The 22,863-nt window shown below is 40.1% G+C and overlaps 4 protein-coding genes across 4 annotated transcripts in view; 1 reads left to right on the top strand and 3 right to left on the bottom strand.

Annotated features, from left to right (window-relative positions):
• Nucleotides 1–735: 735 nt before the first annotated feature.
• On the bottom strand, nucleotides 736–6,774 carry rps6ka4 (ribosomal protein S6 kinase, polypeptide 4). Its single transcript, XM_061298632.1, has 18 exons — nucleotides 5,919–6,774; nucleotides 5,496–5,567; nucleotides 5,318–5,385; nucleotides 5,083–5,233; nucleotides 4,891–5,006; nucleotides 4,693–4,800; nucleotides 4,537–4,617; nucleotides 4,278–4,381; nucleotides 4,038–4,188; nucleotides 3,804–3,965; nucleotides 3,571–3,696; nucleotides 3,358–3,491; nucleotides 3,136–3,229; nucleotides 2,885–3,055; nucleotides 2,591–2,782; nucleotides 2,355–2,514; nucleotides 2,048–2,211; nucleotides 736–1,960 (listed from the first exon to the last, which is right to left on the bottom strand). The coding sequence occupies exons 1-18, from the start codon at nucleotides 6,004–6,006 to the stop codon at nucleotides 1,748–1,750; spliced, it is 2,355 nt and encodes a 784-aa protein (XP_061154616.1). The 5' UTR covers nucleotides 6,007–6,774; the 3' UTR covers nucleotides 736–1,747.
• Nucleotides 6,775–7,034: 260 nt separating this feature from the next.
• stip1 (stress-induced phosphoprotein 1) lies at nucleotides 7,035–11,659 on the bottom strand. The gene is made up of 14 exons (XM_061298666.1): nucleotides 11,507–11,659; nucleotides 9,852–10,061; nucleotides 9,629–9,770; nucleotides 9,422–9,563; nucleotides 9,173–9,350; nucleotides 8,979–9,105; nucleotides 8,794–8,896; nucleotides 8,569–8,689; nucleotides 8,336–8,432; nucleotides 8,127–8,251; nucleotides 7,998–8,034; nucleotides 7,819–7,922; nucleotides 7,562–7,734; nucleotides 7,035–7,469 (listed from the first exon to the last, which is right to left on the bottom strand). The coding sequence occupies exons 1-14, from the start codon at nucleotides 11,513–11,515 to the stop codon at nucleotides 7,397–7,399; spliced, it is 1,641 nt and encodes a 546-aa protein (XP_061154650.1). The 5' UTR covers nucleotides 11,516–11,659; the 3' UTR covers nucleotides 7,035–7,396.
• Nucleotides 11,660–12,365: 706 nt separating this feature from the next.
• On the top strand, nucleotides 12,366–14,441 carry LOC133167767 (spermatogenesis-associated protein 22). The gene is made up of 7 exons (XM_061298697.1): nucleotides 12,366–12,430; nucleotides 12,512–12,742; nucleotides 12,957–13,134; nucleotides 13,268–13,601; nucleotides 13,674–13,797; nucleotides 13,875–13,972; nucleotides 14,094–14,441. Exons 1-7 carry the CDS (start codon nucleotides 12,391–12,393, stop codon nucleotides 14,283–14,285), a joined length of 1,197 nt encoding a protein of 398 aa, XP_061154681.1. The 5' UTR covers nucleotides 12,366–12,390; the 3' UTR covers nucleotides 14,286–14,441.
• A 101-nt stretch (nucleotides 14,442–14,542) lies between these two features.
• The window catches only part of LOC133167783 (LHFPL tetraspan subfamily member 7 protein), a 36,047-nt gene continuing 27,726 nt past the window's right edge, over nucleotides 14,543–22,863 (bottom strand). Inside the window, exon 3 of the mRNA XM_061298715.1 lies at nucleotides 14,543–16,196. Coding sequence (XP_061154699.1) covers nucleotides 15,970–16,196 — 227 coding nt within the window. The 3' untranslated portion in view covers nucleotides 14,543–15,969. The remainder of the gene's footprint in view (nucleotides 16,197–22,863) is intronic.

The raw sequence follows: 22,863 nt of genomic DNA, 5'->3' as shown, positions 1-22,863 counted from the left end.
GAGTTATTTGTCAGTTTGTTTTCTAGCTTTTACTGTATATAATATGAGGTGGTCATACATTTATTTGGGTTGACAGTTGCCCAAAAAAATGAGTTTGACACCCCTGCCCTACACCAAAGAACCGCGAGGCAGATTTGCTAACCACTACCCTACCGTGTCATCCGTTAATATGCTCAATTTGTGCTTTGTTACAAAGGATTTAAAAGACACCACTTATGACCCGAGTACCTCTTTAGTAGCACTACATGGAAGGTGATAAGTCACTAAAGAACATTAATGAACCTTTAAGTACAGTAATGACTTCATCCCCATCTGTTCAAATATTACTCGGACTACTTTCTTCTTCAGTGATTCCTCATTAGAATTGAGCCAGCTGCTGAAAGGCATAAAAGAGAATAAAGATGTTCATTCAGAGTTGTTTAAATGAAAATTGCTTTTTTTTTCTTATAATGCTGCAACCTCCACATAGGAAAGCCAAGATGTGAATCGGAAAATTGAACCTGCTGAGATGGAGGGGTGTGGGAGGAGTGCAATCTCGTGAAAGCCAGCACTTTGTGTAATTATTCATAGCAACAACATATATATATTTAAGTAACATATGTTATGTTGTGGAGCAATACCCATGGATTTTATTTGTTCTCGAGCTCCCCCTACAGTCGCTATGTGTCATTTCAAGGCAGAGAATGTCAGAATTTACGTTTTTTAAACAATTTGAGCCCAATAAAATAAAGAAGCTTCCATTGAAAATGTATATTTATTTTGCAGCAAAACAAATGGTCTTGGTGCAAATAAATCCCAGTTTACATCAGTGACTGCATCACGATACAATAGTCAAGTAAAAAAGAAAAAAGTAAGAACAGGACACATTTACTACAAAACAATCCACACCAATCAACAGTTTACAAGTAATGCTGATAAACAACCGGTTTCCTTTAAAAAAAAAAAAAAAAAAAAACATAAAAAGACCAGTACACAAGGCAAAGAATTTACAGCCAGTAAAATCACAATTGCAACATTTGTGGATGCGGCCAACACTGTAAGTGAATCTTTTTAATGAGTACACGCCTGAAACGTTGCTCGTAATGTAAAACATTTGCGTTATAACGACTTTGCAAAAACATTTATTTTTTTAAAACTGTGACTTGTCGGATATGTGACCTCAAAGCTCAGTTTTGATCATTTACATTCAAAGCCCAAAGTGCAGACTGTTAATGGCCAGCCTAAAAAATAAAAATAAAAACTAGCATAACACTTGTAAAAGCAGGAATCAAACCAAATTTGTTAAGTTGTAAAAGCCCTCAACGCGACGACAAATATTAAATATGCAAATCACCGATGTCATCATTGCATCTGCCATGTGCAAACGTGTGTATTCGCTCGGCTCGATTGTGGACTGACTTATCGTCAGCTCTAAATGGCTCATTTTTTCCCTTTAACCCTACAAAGCACTGTTTTTTCCCCCCACAGTGAAAAGAGGCATATCTCCATTTTGAAATTTTAGTGTATGACGTTACTGCTGTCTGATGAGAAAATACAAAGAATGTACATTTTATGCATTTCCTCGAGCCCAGCTTCACATCCAAACTCCATTTTGATGGCAAATGACAAATTTTACCTCAGTCATATTGTAATAAATTGGAATTCAACTTGACATTAAACCACGTTGTTTCCTCTGTACATTTTTTTTTTTTTTACTTGTCTGAGCAACTCCGCGTGACATATTCTTGATCCGCTTGCGAAACTAAAGCTAGCTCTGCTTTGGGCTGACACTTTGCTTTGGCTGTGCTTTTGATGCTTTTGCAGAGGCAGAGGAAGAAGTGGAGGAGGAGGAGGATGAAGAGGATGAACTCCATCGGGTCTCTACGCCTGTACTTGTCATTTTGAGTTTCCGCCGTTTTGCAAGCGGGGCATTGTCGACGCTTTTTAGAAAGAAGCCTTCTCTCTTACCGCGGTTGAAAGCCTGGCCGTAAGGCAAACGATAATAGATTTGAGGGGCGACTCACATTTTGCTCAATGTTTACCGAACGATTCGATTTTTTTTTTTTACCTTGTAAGTGGCGTTCACAAAAGTCCGCACGGTGGGCCCGCTGGACTCAAGCACGTCGGGAGTGCACAAAGGTGTCGTGGACATTGACGCTCCGCCTTGTAGCCAGCTGTTCTCTTTCAAATCAGAGAGCTTGAGTCGCCTTTCTGGGTCCACTGTCAGTAGTCCTTCAATTAGAAGACATTTAAAGGGTTGAGGTAATAACCAACTGCTCACATTATGTACACAAGATTTCTTTTTTCCTATAATTGGGGGAAAAAATGTGCATTGTGTCAATGGAACTGGAACTGGAAGAAATCTGCTTTCATACCTTTAACAAGTTCTTTTGCATCTTCTGACACGCCCTTCCACGGCTCCCCATCCAAGGAGAAATCACCTTCCTTAATCTTATGCATGATATCGGCAGCATAAGACGACGTCATCCCCACCTGCTCGCTCTGGAACGGCACCTGGCCTGACAGCATGGTGTACTGATAAAAGGCACAGGGTCGGCAATCAGAGCCTCCGACAGATGTCTCAGAATGAGCAATTTGAGGTTTAGATTACCAGGATGACCCCGAGACTCCAAAGGTCGCAGGCTTTGTCGTAACCTGCGCTCTCAAAAAGTTCAGGTGCGGCGTATTGCAGCGTGAAGCACGGCGTTTGCAGCGGGGCGCTGCCAGCAGGACACAGACGGGCGAATCCAAAATCGATGACTTTGAGAACAGAGTTCTCGCTCTCATCTGTAAACAGCACGTTCTGAAAGGTAAACACAGAAACAATTTTGGAATTCGGCTGGTACTTTTCCAAGACAAAGATTTGCTTTGCCGTAAACTTTTCACCCCATTTACACCGGCCCACCTCTGGTTTTAAGTCTCTGTGCACGACTCCAGCCTCATGCATGAAACTGACAGCTGAGACCAGACTCAGCAGAAGCTGGCTAGCTTCTGCTTCGCCAAATAATTTCTTCTTCTTGATCCTTTCGAGAAGCTCGCCTCCACGCAGAAGTTCCATAACTAAGTAGGTGTGGTACTGACAGAAGAAGAAGACGATGATGTGATTTGGAAACAAACTCTGATTTGACATACATTAAATTTCTTTACCAACTTTACCTGATCAGTAAAGACATCATGTAGCTTAACAATGTTCGGGTGAGCTTCACATTGCCTCAAAGCAGCAATCTCCCTTTGGGTGTTGACCTCCATTCTAAAGAAAATCAAATATTTACTTTATATATTGGCAAAAAAACATATCCATCCATCATCCGGGATCAATACCAAAACAAACCCAAAAAAGTATCGTAATAAAAGCTTTGTCAGGGACCTCAAGCTTACCTGCGGCTGACAATTTTGACGGCGTACTCGAGGCCGCTTTGCTTATGTGTGCATTTTCTGCACACAGAGAAGCTTCCCTCCCCTAAGGGTGGACCCTGAAGGCACAGCTCATAGTGAAGAAAGAATTGTGATTCCTAGATATACAAACAGAAGAAAAAGTAGTGTCACACATGAAGCATAAAGATTTTTTTTTTTTTTTTTTAAATTGCGTACCGCTAACATTGCACTGCGCTGGACAGAGGCAGAAGCTGGTCGGTCGGCGGGAACCTGGGATTCCAAAAAGTCTCCCATGACAGCATTTTTATTGAACAGGATGGAAGGCGCAATAAAGGAGTAGCCCTGGGACAATACAAGAGATACATGTTAGGAATATTTTGGATCTCTTCTGAGTCCTGTTTTTTTTTATGGGCCCAATTTGTCAAGCGACAGGTCAAATCAGGACTGACCTGAAAGAGGCGATCAGTGCTTGGAGGTGTGCTGGCTGGGGAGTAGACTGGTTCCATTCCAGTGAACTCCTCAGCAAAGTTCCCCACATCAAGTTCACTCTTCAGCTCAGGCTTGAACGGGCTTGAAATCTTTTTCTGAGCAAGATCGTCCCAGTTCAGTCCCTAGTGAAAAAAAAAAACCATAATCCAGGAGTCATGCATAAAAATCCTCATCTGAGGAACCTGAAGTCAAACCTTAAAGAAGGCATGGGTCTTGATGTCTGCGGCACCCCGTGGTCCAAAACCGAGTCTCTTGTGAGGAACCTTCACCAAGAGCTTCCTGATCAGGTCCTGAGCAGTGGGTCCAATCATAGAGGGGAATGGTGGATCACAGCGGAGGATACGTCTAAGAAAGTTGCCATGGAACGTATTAGAAGTCGATCTGAGTAGGATTCCATTTTTTGGGGTCAGAACAACTTTGGTGACACAACTCACTTTGACACTTCGCTCTGGGAGTTTCTTTCTCCTTCCAAAGTAAATGGAGAAGCTCCCGTCAGTAGCTCGAACATCAAGATACCAAGGCTCCACCAATCTACTGACTGCAAATGAAAGGAAAGAGAATCAAGACTTCTCATTCTTTCTTATGGATAAGTAAGTTTGAAGTTTTTCATGAACCATATTGAATGATCAAAAGGTGTCCAGGTAGAATTTGAATATGTACAATAAACTAACATTTCCAACTTTCTTTTCCTACCTTGCCATGGCCTGTCTTCCCTCTGATAATTTCTGGCGCCATGTATTCAATGGTACCACAAAAAGAGTAGGTTCTTTCCTTCTATAAGGGGGGGAAAAAAAAGTTAAAACCTTTTGAGAGAAAAATATGATTGCAGCTTTGCAACAACAATGATACCTCTTCTTGCAGAAATTCTTTGCTGAGTCCAAAATCTGTCAATACCACATGACCTTCACTGTCCAGGAGAATATTTTCCAATTTAATGTCTCGGTACACAATCCCGAGCTACACAAATACAACATGTCAATTCCACAGATAGATAATACAGATATTGTATATATGGTTATAGTCATATTTATTATCTCCGACACCAACCTTGTGCAGATGTTCCAAAGCCAATATTATTTCTCCGATATAAATGCGCACCGCCTCCTCAGAAAAGTGATCTTGCTGATACAAGTGAGTGAACATCTCCCCTCCACTCACATAGTCTAGACACACACCAAAATGATATGCATAGAGAGGAAACAAAATGACTGAAAGATGACATATTTAGCCTCCACTCACCCAAGATGAGGTGCAACTTGCTGTGTGTCTGAAAGGCATAATGAAGAGTGACTAAGAAGGGCGACTGGCGGATATGCTCCAGCACCTGCCTCTCGGTGCGAGTGTGTTCTGTGGTCTTCGCCTTTTGAACGATAGCCGCTTTCTTTAGCACCTGTATGGTAGTCGTTGGAAAATTTAGGACTCAGCATAGTGAATGGATTCAAAATCTCGGAAGGATACAACATTTTAGACTTACCTTCATCGCATAGAGTTGGCCAGCATCGTGCCCGCTGTTCTTTCTCACTAAAAAAACTTTTCCATATGCTGGATATGAAGACACGTTTTAAAAACAATCAGTGACTTCAAACAAGACGGCAACAAAAAAAAAAAACAAATGCAAGACAGATAAGCTGTACAGTGCAATTTTTTTTTACCTCCAGTGCCTAAAACTTTGAGTAGTTCAAAGTTCTCCATGCCAACCTTCTCAGTGTGTCCTGTGAGGTTAGCTGGGGGGGGGGGGAGAATAGTCAGTATGGTTTATACAGCTCATTTGTGTAGGTGACAGAAAATACAAAAATCAGGAAAAAGACTAGAAATGTATGGTCTCAGAAGCCATTATTGTTTATGTACAACAAATTTATTTTCGACAGGTTCCAATTTTAAAGTCAGGTCAAAATATATAATCTTAATTGTCATTCTATTCAATTTCATGTTTAACAGTGCAGCTTCAATTTATTCACATGCATATTTTCCAGACAGCTTAACACTTAAGTTTGTGTTATATCACATAATATATATACTCATTAATAACGGCAGGGCATTGATTAAAATGTTAGATCATCATAATATTGACTTACCATTTGTGATTTGAAGCTTGACGGTACAGGCATTTTCATTTGTCTGTGGATCGGAGTCATCACTACTATCAGACGTGTTCCCCGACATAACTCCACCCAGATTACTTCCTTCCCTATTCGAACTATCAGAGAATTGTAAAACACTTATTTTCTACTTGAGATATTCCACTTCACGCAACTACAAATTATTTATTGATGCTGCACTGTGAAGAGCGCAAGGCAACGGACAGATGTGCGTTGACACGTCGTCCTGGTAGTAATCCTAGTGTTTGACATCCTTAGTGTTTTATCCCCACAAACAAAGCAGTTTGTAAACCATTTACATTCTGTTTATTGAATTGTGTCGCTCGATATTTTCTCTGAGAAATGCGACACTATTATTTACGTGAAAACACTGAAAGTTTAAGCAACGGCGTTAGCATTAGTTGCTAAAGAGTTGTCAATCATGTATATTCACTCGCATTCACGTTAGCACCCACTTGAGAGTGATCAAATTATGTGAATATTAATCCGTGGAGGAGTCGCGATTTTAATCGATGAGATGACAGATAGCTCCCAGACAATCTAAACCGTCGGAGTAAATTGACAACCCGCAATCTTGCTAGCAAATGGCTCTTGTCCGTCAAACTTTGTAGCGTTAGCCAGGGCTAGTGTCTTCTTGATAAATAACCTCCTTAAATCTCAGCGATAAAAAGCATGCTGGAGGAGGGGGTGCCTTTTCTTCTCTGCCTCTGCTAGAGTCCGGTACATGTTTTTACTCCAATAGTTCGAGAAATCAACACATCGCTTGATATTTGGTCAGCTGCTAGCTAAGCGCTAATAGCAAGATGCTTTCGACACAACCTGGGCGATGCTTGTCACGTGACTTAAAATACGGGCGGGGTCATGAAGGATGTGTCAAATCCCAAATCTGTCATAAATAGAAAAAAAAAAAACTAAAACCATATAAAATTAGAATAGCACAAAAAGTTTCAAAAAAGTCCAACTGTAATGTAGGTTCATTAAAACGATTGAAATAATCTTATTTTACTAGTTTCCATTTTTGTATGACAATCGCAACTTTCCAACCCTCTGCCCTGGTGACTGAAAAAAATAAATAAAATAAAACCACCACTGTAAACTGCTATTATGTTTAATAGTTTGAATATTTGAATTTAAATGTATAAGTTGCCCACAATCATATAACACATACAGTGTAAAGAGACCAGCATCTCCAATATATCCTTAACAGTGAGAAATGTGAGAAACACAAACAGAGCGATGCATTTCATTTTAGGGGCACACCCTCTGGAATCTGACATCAAAGTTGCCAAAGAATTTTAAAGAATCAGGACTTGAAATGCTAAAAAAAAAAAGAATGTGGCTTAAGTAATATCAGAGAGAATAATTTTGAAGGCAACAAAAACTGTAATATTTTGAGAGAATTTGCATTTTGTTCCATATTGAGAGTATTTCTTCATATCTTGGCTTGTGTCACATCAATGAATGGCTATGAGTCCGATATCCAGGAGTTTCTGAATTTTCTTTGCAATGACGGGATTCTTTAAGTGGCTGAAATAAAGAGGAAAAGGAGCCATCACCTTTTTATGAAACCATTCAAAATGGCGATGCAGGACAAAATATACAGAACTTGTGAAACTTACTCGGTGAGCGCCTGAGGGTCCTTCTGCATTTGCTCGAGGATCATGCGCATGGCGGGGTCAGACATAATTTGCTGCACCTCGGGATCGGCCATGGCTCTTTGCTTGACTTCCTCAGGACTGTCGTTCCTCATCGTCTGGCTGACCATGCAGCGCTGTAAGCCTTCTGTGGCTTCCTGAATGGAGAATGAAAAAGATAATAGTTGCACTACACGTAAACTTTTTTTTTCTTTACATTGTCGTGGCGCAAACTAAAATACCTTTGAAGAAGAATCAAGCTCCAAAGCCTTCTGGTACACATCCATGGCTTTGGAAAAATCTTTCATTGCCTCCATAGCAGCTGCTTTACGTGTATATCCTTTAACTGTGGACACATTTCAGAAAGTTAGCATATCAACTAAAAAAAATACCTTGGCAAGCATGATGGCGTCCAACTCACTGAATGTGGGCTCAAGTTTGATGCAGTCCTCACAATCCTGATCAAACAAAACAAGTGAAGTTACTTGTATGATTAAACACAGGTCAAAGGTGAAAGATCAGATGTGATCCAATGTTGAAAACAGCACACCTTTAGGGCAAGTTGAAACTCCAACAGCTTCGTGTAGCAGGCAGCTCGGTTACTGAAGAGCTTTGCATCCATTGGGTTTCTTTTGATGGCCTCGGTGTAATGTTTCATGGCTAGAGGATAGTCGCCTAAAGGGAGCACAGGATAAGTTAAGCATCCGAGACATTGTTATTACAAAAAAAAAAAGAAAAAAAATGTGATTTTGCACAAACCCTTTTGGAAGGCTTCATTTCCCTTGTTCTTCTCCTCCAGAGCTAAATCAAGATTTATGTAGGCTTGCTTCTCCAACTCTTTCACGAGCTTCTCTGCCTGCAGAATTAGATGAAAATATGCAGCCACTCAATTTGAAACTTTAGTATAATGTAGTCAAACATCAAGGGAAGGGCAAATAAAGTGTCAACTCCATAAAACAGTGTAATAAATGAGGAGAGGTCGTGAAATGCACCTGTTGACACTTTTTCAAGACATCAGGGGTGCGATGCTCTGTTAAACTCTTGTTGAAATACTGAACGGCTTCTTTGTACTTTTCCTGCTTGAAGTACGAGTTGCCAATCCTTGCCAGTGCCCTTTAAAAAAAACAGAAGATTGCGCCGGACGGACGTTAATACAACCGATAAATTCCGAAGATCAATTTCAAATGGGACAAGAAAGAAGAACAATCGGAACTCACTTGGCAATTTGTCTGTAGTCTTCGCGGTTCTCTCTGCCAACATCGATGGCCTTCTCACAGAGTTCCCGGCACTTTTCAAACTCCCCCTTTTCAAAGTAAACAGCTGAGGAGATCATGGAAAGAACATATCACTTCTGTTACCTTCCACACACACATTTGTGTTTTACAATTACAATCGTACATACCGGCTTGATTGGAAATATAAGTCATGTTGGTAGGATCATGCTTGACTGCTTCTTCATAATGCTTCAGCGCCATATCAAAGTCCTTGTTCTTATAGGCGGCATTCCCAAGTTCCTTTTCTTTCAAGGCCTAGTCAACAACGCAGAGCAGAGAATTAACACTGAACCCTTGGCTCGAAATTGATTGACTGACTTACATTTCTCTTGCTCTCAGGTAGGTCTTGGTTTGTGGAAGGCGGTGGCTGCGTCTCTTTAGGTTTTGTAGCCGAAGGAGACGGAGGAGTCGGAGTCGGATCGACTTTTTCATCCTTTCCGGACAAGTTCAGTCCCAGTAGCACAGAGAGTGTGGTCATCACTCTTTTATCTTGTATCTTCCTAGAAACCAAATGGAACACTGATCATTTGGTATCACCGGGGAATCAACTGATCTATGGGTGAGCACATACGTGCCAAGCGTAGACGGGTTGTTCCTGAGTTCCTCCAGGAGTTCTTTGTAGCTCGGATCTGCCATGAGCTCGCGGGTTCGAGGATCGTTCTCCAGCTTTTGATACACGTCAGGCATGCCGAAAGGATTTATCATTGATTTGTCTGAAATAGAAAAAAAATTGGTTACTCTAACTGTACATCTGAGACTGAAGTCAAATATTGTGTACCTCCGAGGCGACCCTCAATGTTCTGTAAGCCCTCCTTCAGCTGCTGATTGTTGGGCTCATGCCGGAGGCCCTCTTGGTACGTCGCTTTAGCATGCTCCAGCCGTCCGAGAAATTCCTGCGCCGCAGCTTTACGGGAGTAACCCTTGTTAATAAAAAAAATATAAAGTTCACCCGTTTAGATTAGTGCAGGCCATTTATTATCAAAATGAATCTAATTTCTTACCTTGCCCCAGTCTGGCTTTATCTTGATGGTCTCACAAGCATCCTCGAGAGCCTTTTGATAATTGCCTTTTTTGGCGTAGGCAGCCGATCGGTTGCTGAACAGGACATGGTTTTTGGGGTCGAGAGTCACGGCTTCAGTGTAACACCGGATCGCCTCGTCAATATTCCCTGCACTCAGTGCTTTGTTGCCTTGGTCTTTCAATGCAGACACCTGTGAACCGGCAGGGGGTAAATACATGAAACATAAACTGACAATAATAGACGACGTTAGGAAACACATGCTGACTTTCTTCAACAGAGATCTGATTTGGATGATCTACTTGAACAGCTGCCAGTGGCATCTGATAGGCAAGAGGCATCTGTTCATGTCAGACAGGTGCAACACAAGTGTCTTCATTTGTCCATTCACTTTCTTTATTCATGCGTACAAGTACGTATATTAAATGACATATGGTAGCTACTGATTAATGCTAAAAGCTGTCAGTCCATCTTTCGGAACTAACAAATTAGCTCCATTTACCTTTGTTATTAACAACTAATATTGACCTCTCGATGATTAGCAACAACAATTTTACAAAGCAGGAATATCAATATGCAGCGCATAAATAACTGATATATTAGATTATGTAACTGTTTACATTTTCAAATGATCACTTATGAAGTGTCACCAAAACAAAATCACATCCCGTCACTGGTGAGTTATTTCTTTAAACAGGTTTAGGGGTACACTAACGCTGATTTAAAAAAAAAAAAAATTCCACTTTAAAGGTTTCCTGATGAATTTCTCTCCCATAATTTTCGATTGTGACGGGTCAAACAGCCTTGATACAATACATAATAAGAAATCGACACTAAATTAAGCCAAGCGATGGCTCACATCAGCATCAATGCTAACTTGAACCGTTTCAAATAACAATTGCGCCCTCTTCAGGCGTACAACATGCACCACCATTTTTGCATAAGATGTTTTTAGGAACCGTACAAATTTTTGGTAAAAGTTTGATATACATTTTTTTTTTGTGGCGTACAACCTTTGCAAAAATACCTCAATTAAACCGAACAGCGTGCTAAATCGTGTGCTAATTGTTAATGCTAAAGGACAGTTACAAGGAAAACATTGGTCACTGCAGCCCCTTGTGCATCTCGAAAGATCTTCCGGACAGAGCACGAGATGCATGCTAACTTAGTTACCCAATAACTATATGCATATTTGCACAATGAGGGAAGACAAACTATATTGCATTAGTAACCAAGGGTGAATATAAGTCATAAATCATCAGTCTCACGTAATTACTTGACTTTGTCATTGAACTGTGTGGACAACGATGACAAGCAGTAAACCCTCACGGTAAACAAGAAACTCATAGCTGACCCGCTTATGTTGGCAAATATAGAAAAATGTATGAAACGATGGCAATGTACGCAGTGTTAAATAACATCATATAAAAAAGTAGTCAGCGAAGCAGCACCAGCGAGTTACTAGCCGATGGCTAACTCCACAAACCACGGACAATCAAGCTAATTTAGCTGATCGCTTAGTGTTTCAGCTCACAAGCCTATTACATAAACGACTTCAAGGTGAAATTAATCCTAAATAACAATCGAAGTGTATAAATGTTGGGGGGAAAGAGAAGACACGATTTGACGAGCACTCACTTTCTCCATGTTGAAAGCATGAGGTTCCTTCCAGAAACTACTGTGTGGACTAGCGCCGCCCCCTCAACAACCTGCAGGTTGCCAGTGTTGACTGTTACAAACCCGCATTTGTCCCCGTTCCGTTTGCAATAAATATAACCCTGGAATATTCGCGAAGGCTCTGGAAAACGCTTGATTACGTTTTAAAAGTCGAGAAAGAGACGAGCGTGGCTACTCATGTCTGAAAGAAAGTATAGTTCCTGTTCCCGTTTAACTGAGGGACGCTGAGATCATCCACTTCATAAAAAAATAATTTCCCATTGATAAATATTTTCTATTAGAGTTAGAAAATGACTTAAATGAGAAAACCTTGATGTTAAATTACTCCATTGACCCAATGCAATGTAAATGAGGCTTAGCAATATATTTTCATTGTGAGATTTACTAAAACTATCATATTACTTCTGACACTTTTAGCTAATGAGATATATCATTGGAATGTACGATTTTATTGTTAGAGTCTGAAGGCACCACAATGTTAAAGTAATATGTACAGTACTGCATTGCTTTTTGGCACCATTTTCTTAGAAGGTGTTGAAGGTAGGTAATGTGATTCTTTTTTAGGTTGTATAGTCAAAAACATTCATTATTTATTCCTCAAATACACTTTAATTCAAAGGCATTTCTTTTACTTAAACTATCACACCCATGGAATAATACTCTAATGTTAAGAATAACTTCAGAATAGCTGACTTTCAAACACACCTAACTGACGTAGGCTAGCCAGCTAACAAGCTATAGCCTTTGAAATAAATAAAAAAAATCCCTCAACCATCTATTAACCTATAATTTCATTTGTCACATTCATTAAATGAATTTCAGGATTTCAACTTTGAACTGCCAGTATGAAAAGGAATGACAATCTGACAGGCAGACCAACAGCAGGTTTGAAACAATATATTTATGACCCTTGACCTAATAATTCTCATACTCCCACAGTAGTAGTAATATTGCTGTCTCCATCAGGCTGCCCGCCCATGCCACTGTTCAATCAGAAGCAAAGAAATCCAACTCCTTTGACACTGACACCATCTGGGAATGACCTCTATTCTCACGACGAGTTCATGCCAAATGACGGGTCACATCAGAAGAAAAGAAATCTAATTCCTTTGATGACAACTCCTTCTGCGAATGACTGCTTTTCTTACACCGAGTTCATGACAAGTACCAGATCACCTGCCCCCTATGGTGCATCAGGTGACATACTCATTCAGGCACCATTAACCTTTACTACAATAGTGTCAGGACTCCCATCGAGTAAAATTAATGTGCCATAAACAAGGAGAGCCTTTGGAAAAACTCAGAAATGTCAGGGTATTAAACTGAAAATTACTTACCTATGTTATACAAAGCTGAGCTGCTCAAAGCAAAATGTATATTTAACAATTTCTTGAGACTGACTTTTTTCCAGGTGCGTATGGTTCTTACCAGGCCTTGGAATCCTCTAATGATGCTCAACCAAGTCACCAGTGGACCAAACAGGACATGGCCCGATCTACTCAGGCTCCACAACATAGTACCTATAGACCTGCGCCAACAACGAGATATTACGCGCCTTTACCGCATCCATTCAAAACTGAAAAAACCCAGTAGGTTTTGTCTTTCGCCACTGGGTTGGTAGTTACTGCAACAACAATTTGAAAGTTTCAAAATACCACCGCAAACTTAATAACTTTGTCATCACTTGGTGGAAATCTGTATTGAAGTTAGTTTCTTTTTCAGATCCAAGATGGGAACGCCCAGCAGGTTTGAGGGACCACAGGTTTACAGATCAGATTTAACTTCCAAACAGAACCAATATCAAACATCTACTAACAGTGTCCCAAGCAAGCAGAGAGCTCATAGCGGGTTCTCTCAGATGGGCCAGCAACCACCCGAAAGGCCGGCCGGTCCCACACAATTCAGATCTCAGCCTCAACGTGTCGGACCCCTCAGCGGGCCAGCTGCTCAGACACAAAACAAATGGAATTTTAAAAACACCTTTGGAGCGCAGAAGCCCACTTTTGTAGGGAAAATGAGTGGAAATAAACCCCAGACTCCACGAGAAACTCAAACGGTATCTAGCACGTATGTTAAAAACCGTATTGTATCTTTGGTGCTATTTCCCCTTTTTTTTTTTTTTTTTTAGCAGAGAAGTGTTCCCCAAAAAGCAGCGTTTGACAACTCACTCAGAATTTTGAATGCATCCATTGAGGGCATGAAATACTGGAGTCAGTTTAAAATCAAAGTCCCACTTTTTTTCGAGATAATCGGTTAGTCGTGGATCACCGTTACCGCTCCTGTCAACTCAACACCATGTTAACATCCCAGCATGTGCTCTCCCCCTCAGCTACTCTTGACTCCGCCGTCACAATTGGTCACCACGGAGCCAAGAACTTCCTGTTGAGAAATGGTAACGAGGTTGTCCAGTGTGTCTTCTATGAAAATGTGAGTTGAGGTGGACACAAAAACAGAATCACACACTCAAATTGGGTCCAGAAAATATAAACAGTAACAACACAGGTTTGTTATTTTAGAGCAGGTTAACTTAACAATTTTATTTCCGCAGGAGCAAAATCTGCCTCGTCTTTTCCGTGGTCAAGTTCACCGCTGTGTCGGTAACTACGACGGCAACAGAGATGTCCTGGTGTGCATGTCAATTCGAGAAGCCAAGCCCTCGGAAGTCAGAAACGCTTTGATTACTATCAAAGTCTGCGATAATTACATGCGCAAACTCGTCAAACTATTCCATGAAGTCTGAAATCTGAAAGTTAAATTCAGATTTGAAGCAAATAGCAGTATTTTCACATTGTTCACAGTAATATAGGCACAATTTGATAAGCTTCATTTTTATAAACTGTTTAAAATAGTTAATCTTGTTTTAGGTCTGCTGTTTGACAAGAACATTTACATGGTTGAGTTGACTTGCTTGTTTGGATTCTATCTGTTTTTGTTCACTTAATTAAAATTAAAATCAAATCATTGAGTATTTTTATTACAAAGAAAACCACAAACCAGCAAACAATGTCAATAGATTAATGCAAACACAATGAGGTCATCTCTCCAAATACAATTTCAAAAACGGGCAGTTAAGACCGACGAGATAGCAAGTACTGCACAGTCATTTTATTCACAGCCACAATAAAGGAAAGAAAATAAATAAAAGTCTAATCTACCAAAACACGTTCACCAGTGCTGAGACTTTACACAAAGTGTTTTTTAACAAAAAAGGAGGAGAAGTCGACCCGTGCGATAACGACTCAGTCTCACGATGAGATCCAAACAGTTGTTGCTCTTTTCAAAATGGCACCCTTCCCTATGAGCATTTCTTGATATCAGAATATGGCATATTAGAGCGACCCAAATCCATCCACATTTAATACAAATACTGTATAAACACACACATGTATTGCAAAGAAAGTTTCACTTCATGAGTTGGCAGTGTGCAGAGACAGTAACTTGTTGAAGTTGCTGTCTTATGGAGCATGGCAGTCATTTTACCATATTTTAAGGTCGGCCATGATGGAATAATGTGCTCAGTTAAGAAAGGCTTGATTTGTACAACTCTTTGCAAAAGAATCATAATCAAATAAGATTTGATTTTATCATCCAAGCTCTAGCAAGAGAAATTCTTCTCATCAATAACTGAACTGCCTGTTTTATTCTTCTCATGATTAAAAGGATTATACTGCATTAAATGAGAAAAAAAAAAAACACTCCAGGACTCACAATCTCTTCTTTTTTTTTTTTCAGTAGAAATGATGAGATGACAGAAAGTGGAAACAACAACCTGATTATGGTATTGAATGCTTGTCTTTGTCATTTTAAAAAGGCACAAGTTGGTCACATCACATTAGAATCGACAGCAGTTATTCTAAACCGGTCTTCTCATGCATTTGTTTCGACAAAAAGCTCCCTGCCTTTTTGCCATCGTTTTCATCCTGAATTAAATTGTGTTTGCTGTCGACGAGAGGCGATTGCTTTACATTTAACAAGCGAGTTACGTACACAAATATTTCAGGGGAAAAGGTTGACATTTTGAACAACACTGAGAAACCATTATTGTTACACATCACTCAAAATATGTTTGTTAATGCTCCTTTTTTACATGATAGTAACAAAAAGAGAGACTCTTCTTGATCCTTTTAGTCGGCCGGAGTTCCCCTTTAAGTCATTTTCGGGAAGTCTGGTTCATATATACAGTCAAACTGTCCTTGAGTTTAAGAAAAATTGTCTGCTCTCGTAAAAGATTCCTCAGAACCTTGTTGAATAATAGATTGCTTTTGTGAAAAAACAAATTTATATTACATTGTTTTTGCAGTTCCTTTGACATCATATAATGTCCAGTCTGTTTTGGAATAGTCGACTTAAAAAGAAGGGGGGGAAAAAACAAACACACATAAAATTACATTCTAAAAGAATTAAAAATGACAAAAAAAACTAAACTATAAGAGAGCAGGCAAAGGGGTGGGAGACAGTTGCTCCTTTGGTGCATATTTGGCAAAAAAGGGCAAAAAGATGGTGAGCATCACTCCCACAATGGCCAACATGTACCCCCAGCCAATTTGGCACTCGCCGGCGTCGTACACATCCGAGCCGCCACAAAAGGACCTGACGAGTGAAGAGTTGAGCCCAAAGGGGTAGACCAGCAGTCCCGCGGCCATGATAAACACTGCACAAAAGGAATAGATAAGAAGGAATTAAATAATGCACGTTATAAAGCTGCTCTGTGATGAAAATATTTGAAAACACAGAATAAATATTTGGATTACAGGAATACCTTGGGGTGGGGGGCACAAAATTTATATTTGACTAAATGTATTTTGCGTGTAGAACCTTAAGTAGAAACGGAGAACACATTTAAACATACAATAAATATGCACATTAACATTTTGTAAATTAGAATTCTCTTTTTAATGAACATGTGTAGTTAACTTTATAGCCACATGAGGGCAGTAGAGATTCGTCAATAAAAGGCTCATTGAAAACGGGAGTCAAATGTGGAATACAAATTCTCACTGAAGGGTGTTTACAGTGATATGACATTAATAATTACACAATGTGAAAACGTGACTTTTTTAGGAGTTTAAATTCAAAGATCAATTTTATTGCACTTTAGCTAATTGTTAGGTAAAAATAGGACGACTCACTTGGATGCTTTCTCACTTGCCCTTCCCAAGCACCATGAGAACATTTAACTCCTCCAAATTGAGTCACGTTTCATGACCCAAAGCACCCAGCACAGTTATCGACTCTGCTTCCAGCCAATGTTGCCACTCTCCGTCCTCCTGAGTTCTAACGTTTATCTCTCTAAAGATGTTGTTTGTGCACTGGCAGTGTGGAAAAATATCCATCTTCATTTAAATCGGGTTTTCCAGAGGATAAATTCTGAATGATGGATGGAAGAAGCAAGAAAATCTATATATATTTTAACTGCTGGTCTATTCCAAAAAGGAATGGACAGTGTGATGTAAGAGGCTGACATAATGTGATGTGATGCCAGGAGAGGGAAGTTTTCATTGCTTGTGCAAGGATGTGCAACTGCATGTGAACTTCACAAGGCAGAGTCAAATCAAATAATCAAATATAGGTCATTGCTTTTGTTGATGTTTGTATATAAATGCAAAGCAATCTAAATTCAATCAAAACACATATAGCATCGTAATAGAGTCGGCCGTGACATTCAAGCCTTCGACTAAATGAACAAAAATGAACCTTGAATCTCTTTTTCAGTGGCCAAGCGTCCAAATGGAAAGCTGGTCAAGCAGGTTCACATCAGTGAGATGGAGATTGAATGAGTTTGTGGAGCAGGAAGATGTCTGATAACCTGCCAACCATGCGTGACACTGAATTTCATCACATATCTTTTTTACCCAGTAACTGGTTCTTACAAAACCCAAATGATAGGATTGCTCACCCACTTGAACAGTCCAAAGAAGGACGCCTGTCTAGACAACGACAATACAGTCGCTTCCATTGTAACCTTGTACTGAAGGAGAACAATTGGAACAATGGCACATTGTAAAATCTCTGCAAGGATCTGAGAAAAGATTGGCAGTTTAATTAACTAACATGCTGTTTTGAGTGTGCCCTTCAACAGATGACATGTACACACTTTGAAGTGCTTTTTAATGACTATAAAAGGACAGCACTACAAAAGATAGTGGATGCAAAATATGGACAACTGGATTGGCGTCAAAGCACTGCATGTGCCCATTTATCAACTTGATACACAATGGCATGCCGTAGTTTGGACACCCCTAGTTTAAACTTTGTGCAAGATGCACCTGAACGCTACATCTAACGTTCATTTATTTTTCTGGGGTTATTTTTCCCCCTCAATATCGACTCAAGGTGAGGAATGACCGGATGAGTAAGGAAAGTTTTCAATTTGCTAGGCGGTGATGAATGTCAAAGTGGTAATCAGGGACGGTGCAAACAGCAGGGATTCCATCTTAATGTGACATGCTCCAGTCTGCACACAGCCATGAGAATTAAGCTCAATGAGCCTCTGGGAAATTAGGCTAATGACAATTATACAAGTACCGGCGTGTTCCAGAACGGAAGAGTCAAGGTGGTCAAGTACACAGAGGTAATTTGATGAGTCAAACAAAACAGAGGGAAAATTGAGTGGCTAAGATTCATACAAATGTATTTAAATAAATCAAATTAAATTGACAGAGTTGGGGGGAAATATCTTGAATTCCAGCGACAAGTCAATTAAATCAAGACTGTCCGATGATGACAGTCGAGGTGAAAAATAACCCCAGAAAAATAAATAAATCAGATGACCTTGAGGGGAAGAGGAAGAGTAGATGAAGAGGAAATAAAATACAGTGATAGGAGAGATTAGCAGAGCAATAAAAAGGCCTCTGCTATCTTTAGTCTGCCCGTGGACTGGTCAATCACAGCTCAGTAATTGGTCTGTTTATCACTCAGACTGCCGACTGGACTGTCACGTAGACTCCGACAGCGCAGTGGAGAGTGCTTGAGCAAATATTTGCTCAGAACAAATTTCTACATCACTGTTTGAACACAACTTGGTATTAATAATAAAAAAAAGAAAATGGGCAGATGAGTTAAAATAGATGAGCACATGAAATGTATAAGGCTTATACATTAAAATAATATAAATCCTGATTTAGCTTCTTGCTCTCTTAAGGATTGTTACTAGCTGCATGCAACAAATGTTTGACCAAAAAAAAAAAGGCCAGACAAATATTCCCAGTGCATGCTGAGGCATGTGATGGCGAATCTCCATCCTGCGAGCAGTGTAGCGATGATGACACATGAATCTCACCCGCTGCATCCAATCTATCAACTTAATTACTTCCATTTCCATATCGCCATCTTTTTTTATACTGCAAATTAATTCAAAGCTCAGACAAATTGCTTGTCCTTGACTCCCTTATCCCCTCTGAGGTAACCCAGAGCGCACATGTGGTTTATGTCAATGTGCCTCCGAACAAAACCTAATCTGTAGCTCAATCCAACACACACACACGCATATATTAAATTAGCATAGGCGATAGAGCACTTTACATGCATGGATGGCAAAATAAATAATAGTGATACTTGAAAGAAAGTGGCAATTACACTAAAGTGGCATGTTTATCATGTTGACAGCCTTTGGCGAAAAATGTAAACAAGTTCGGTCGCCCAATCAGGAATGTCAGTTGTGACCACTGGCACGACTCTGCTGAAGAAGAAATAAGAAAATAAAAAAATACCGTATTTTCCGGACTATAAGGCGCACCTAAAAACCTCAAATGTTCTCAAAAGCCGACAGTGCGCCTTATACTCCGGTGCGCCTTATATATGGACCAAATTCCTAAATTTACACCCTTCCGAAGCATTGTGTCATAAAATCCATCATAAGTGGCCCGCTGAAGACTAAGAATCATGAATCCAAAAGACTACGTATCATTATTTTGTGGTGATAAAGTAATTTGTTGCGTCTGAAGTTGAAATAAAAAAGATAAAATGGAGAATGATTTGATTTGGATTAAAAATCTGACATGATGCATTAATGGTGCGCCTTATAGTCCGGTGCGCCTTATATAGGGACAAAGTTTTCAAATGGGCCATTCATTGAAGGTGCGCCTTATAGTCCGGTGCGCCTTATAGTCCGGAGAATATGGTAATAGGAAAAATATGAATCCATTGTGCCATGTGAATAGTTCCTGGAGGTTCCTGACATTACATGGAAACCTTTATGAACCTTGCATGTTGCTCTCGGTGAGTTGGGGCATGTCAGTGTGGCTTTTGGTTGGCGCGGCAACATAATGAATCCCTACAGGAGATGCGGGAGCCTGCTGGGCTTCTGTAATGAAATTCAGCCCAGCCAACACTTCCTGACCTACTGGCATTAAGGGAAAATAGGAAACCATTACCTTCAGCTTCTGCATCCAGCGACCAGGAGCAGACAGGTGCACACGTGCGTGTCAGTGAGGTTCAGTGTTACAATAAGAATGTTTGGAATTTGGAGTTCCGCCAAAGTAAACCACTTTTAATTAGGCTAACAAAAAGTTAGGCATGAATCAATAATTAAAGGTCAATTAAGTAAAATTCAAAAGTTTGTATACCCTGTAGCCTTGCATATGAATCAGTATGCTAGGAGTAGCTATCAGTTTGAAAAAGTTGGAGCTCATTTTATTTGCAGATCAAGTTCATTAAACTGAACCCGCACCACAGGGGGGGTTGCATGGATGAGCTTCCACGGACCTTTATTGTTTCAAAAAGTGTTACGGAGACATTTATTGATCCAAATTTTGCACAAACTTCAATTGGTGCTGCACTGATTTTCTTATTATTGTTTATTCCTCTTGATGTCTTCGTCATTTATTATTGAAAGTGAAAAGAAGGTACTTTACCCTAAACTTACCCCAAAATACTTTCATCATATTTATGACAAATTCATATTTATCTCTTAAATCATAAAATAATTGCAAACAATTCACATATTCACTCTGCTGGACTATTTCAATCAACCAAATGCATGTTTTGGGAATGTTGGAGAAAGCCAAAGCACGTGTAGTGAAACAATTCAAGCATGAGGGGGAACATGCAAACTCCAGACAAACGTCGGCAGACGTGCTAACCGGCCGCGAGGTCACCCTGCTGCCTCATACGATACGGCAACTGTAAACGAAGGAGCTGCAAACAAATCCACCTGAATTCCTTCAGTGCAGACAAATGGCCTCCAGCTCTCCTTTAGATCGATGTTGTGCTTTCAGACCGCTATACCAAGGCTTAGGTGACCAGCGACTAAAAGATATGTAATAAAAGATGACCACGGAGACACAAGGGAGTGAAGCGCTAATGTGGTGAAAGCACTTCCTTGGTTACAGCAGACTTTATTAGCAAAGCGCCGCTAACACACAAAGGTATTTTAAGTCATGGCTGACATCCTATATAATGAATTAATACAATGATAAACAAATAAACATAAGACAACATACGAGTTTGAGTTCAAGCTGCTGCTAAATTTGATTTCTTCTTCTTATTCACCCCACAAGTCTACTTAACATGCCACAAATTAAAATTCAGATCCATTATCCTGATGGTCCTAATTAGATCAACTAGGGGTTGCAATTTTGCTTCGCTTAATGTTTATTGAGGTCTGAGGTGGTGATAAGTTAAAAAGCAAAACAAACAAAACAAAAAAAAAAACCCACATCATTAGAAGAAATTCAAATTTGGGAGTCAGCCAACAGCGACTGAAAAAATAGAAGGCCTTGCAATCGGAGATTGAGTGCACTTATTACAAGGAGTGTTAGTTCCTGATAGAGTCCAACTCAAAAAGACTTTATGTTGTAATGAATAATAAGTCGCTCAACACCTTTTATGCACAGTGGCCCTGAAATTCATCGAAAAATGTGTGCCGGGCTCCATGGTGTCAAACTCCAATCAGTTCATTGTTATTCGTCACTTAGCAACAGCAGAACACACTCGCACAATTTCTTTTCTTAAACATCCAGCGACAGACATGGTGAAAGGATGAATGCAGTCTAATTTGGGTGTTGTTTGACAGACATCACTTTAATGACCCTGAGCCTTGGTTGTGGACTTACGATGACAAAAACATGGCCTCTGGAGTCATGTGAAAACTGAAATGCCGACGTAATTATCGAGAAGCCAATGACTGCTTGTTAATAATAACTAGCCAATGCAGTTCGGATAAAGGAAACATAAAATAAAAGGTTCTTGACAACTATTCATGGCACCTTGGAGAACTTTATGGCACTGCAGGAGTAGTGAATAGCATATAATGAGAACAACTATGACACTTTTGTCACAAAATGTCTAATTAGCTATTAGCATGCTCTAAAAGCTGCCATTTTTGGAGCTCGCACAACTCCAGTCCAGTCTGGTATATTCTTATACCGTCAGAACTAATTTGAATTTGTCTGTGGATAATTAAGCAGTTACATTTTATGCATATCTTGACTAATGGGAAGTGATTAGCAGCGACGCTTGGTGCATGAAATCAATCTTGTAATTGCTGAGGATGATGCGAATCTGCTTTTCAGTCACCTTGCACCATGAGGTGTTGTTTTTGTGCTGCATCGAAAAGGTTTGCAAGGACGAAGAGCGGTGATTGTCACCCATAATAAGTGGTACCGGGTCACTCCGCTCCACCCACTTGCTATCCTTCAGCTCAACTGGTGCCGACAGGTTAAAGACTCTCCATCGGTTAATGCTGACATTTCTATTGATGCGGCATACGGCTTGAGCTGTATTGTGGGATTCATTTATTGATGAATTTAGAAAGCACAGCAGGAGCAGAACCAGAGAGAGGCGCTGCAGGATTGATGTCTCAGAGGGAAACGCTAACATTTGTGACTAGCACGATGGATGTGATTAACAGAATAAGCTAACCATACATTCAAGAAATGAAACTTTTAGAGCACGGGCAAAGGTATTTGGACTAAAGTGAAGTACAGGAATTTGTTTCTGTTGTTCTTGACCCACCAAAAAAAATAATAATTCAACACATTTCAACATTTGGCTAAATGCAGTAGCCACACGAATTCCCAAGCCTCTATCAAATAATGCCCAGTCATGAATCTCCAATTACACTTCCAATCTAAGCAAATCTGACCAGTTTGTGTACCCAATGCAAGCCAAAGCATGCAGCTATTCTTCCATCATCCACATCATGGCCTCAGCACATCTCATCCAAGCACCATCTGGCTTTGGCAGCAAACACTCCACCCAAGGCCAGGTCCCTGCTCCAAAGATGGAGAAACCATTGGTGGGATGCTACAGATGCCCCTCAAACCAGATGTTGGCAATGTCTGGACATGACGCCGCTTGAGCAGACTCACCAGCTTCCC

Source organism: Syngnathus typhle, linkage group LG15, assembly GCF_033458585.1.
Source record: "Syngnathus typhle isolate RoL2023-S1 ecotype Sweden linkage group LG15, RoL_Styp_1.0, whole genome shotgun sequence".
Classification (NCBI taxonomy): domain Eukaryota; kingdom Metazoa; phylum Chordata; class Actinopteri; order Syngnathiformes; family Syngnathidae; genus Syngnathus; species Syngnathus typhle.
The sequence above is the reverse complement of the archived record's forward strand: the minus strand, read 5'-3'. Positions and strand labels throughout refer to the sequence as shown.

Bases quoted from the DNA above. Each gene is read 5' to 3' on its own strand.
- rps6ka4 (XM_061298632.1), bottom strand. From the start codon at position 6,006: ATGTCGGGGAACACGTCTGATAGTAGTGATGACTCCGATCCACAGACA. The intron at 5,007-5,082 runs GTGAGTGGAGGC...GTGTGTGTCTAG, and splicing joins CAAGTTGCACCTCATCTTGG to ACTATGTGAGTGGAGGGGAG. The intron at 1,961-2,047 runs GTAAAAAAAAAA...CCTTACGGCCAG, and splicing joins TTGTGAACGCCACTTACAAG to GCTTTCAACCGCGGTAAGAG.
- stip1 (XM_061298666.1), bottom strand. The intron at 9,771-9,851 runs GTAAGAAATTAG...TTTATTAACAAG, and splicing joins TAAAGCCAGACTGGGGCAAG to GGTTACTCCCGTAAAGCTGC. The intron at 7,470-7,561 runs GTAAGTTTCACA...TCTTTATTTCAG, and splicing joins GACCCTCAGGCGCTCACCGA to CCACTTAAAGAATCCCGTCA.
- LOC133167767 (XM_061298697.1), top strand. From the start codon at position 12,391: ATGAAAAGGAATGACAATCTGACAGGCAGACCAACAGCAG. The intron at 13,602-13,673 runs GTATCTAGCACG...TTTTTTTTTTAG, and splicing joins CTCCACGAGAAACTCAAACG to CAGAGAAGTGTTCCCCAAAA. The intron at 13,798-13,874 runs GTTAGTCGTGGA...TCTCCCCCTCAG, and splicing joins ACTTTTTTTCGAGATAATCG to CTACTCTTGACTCCGCCGTC.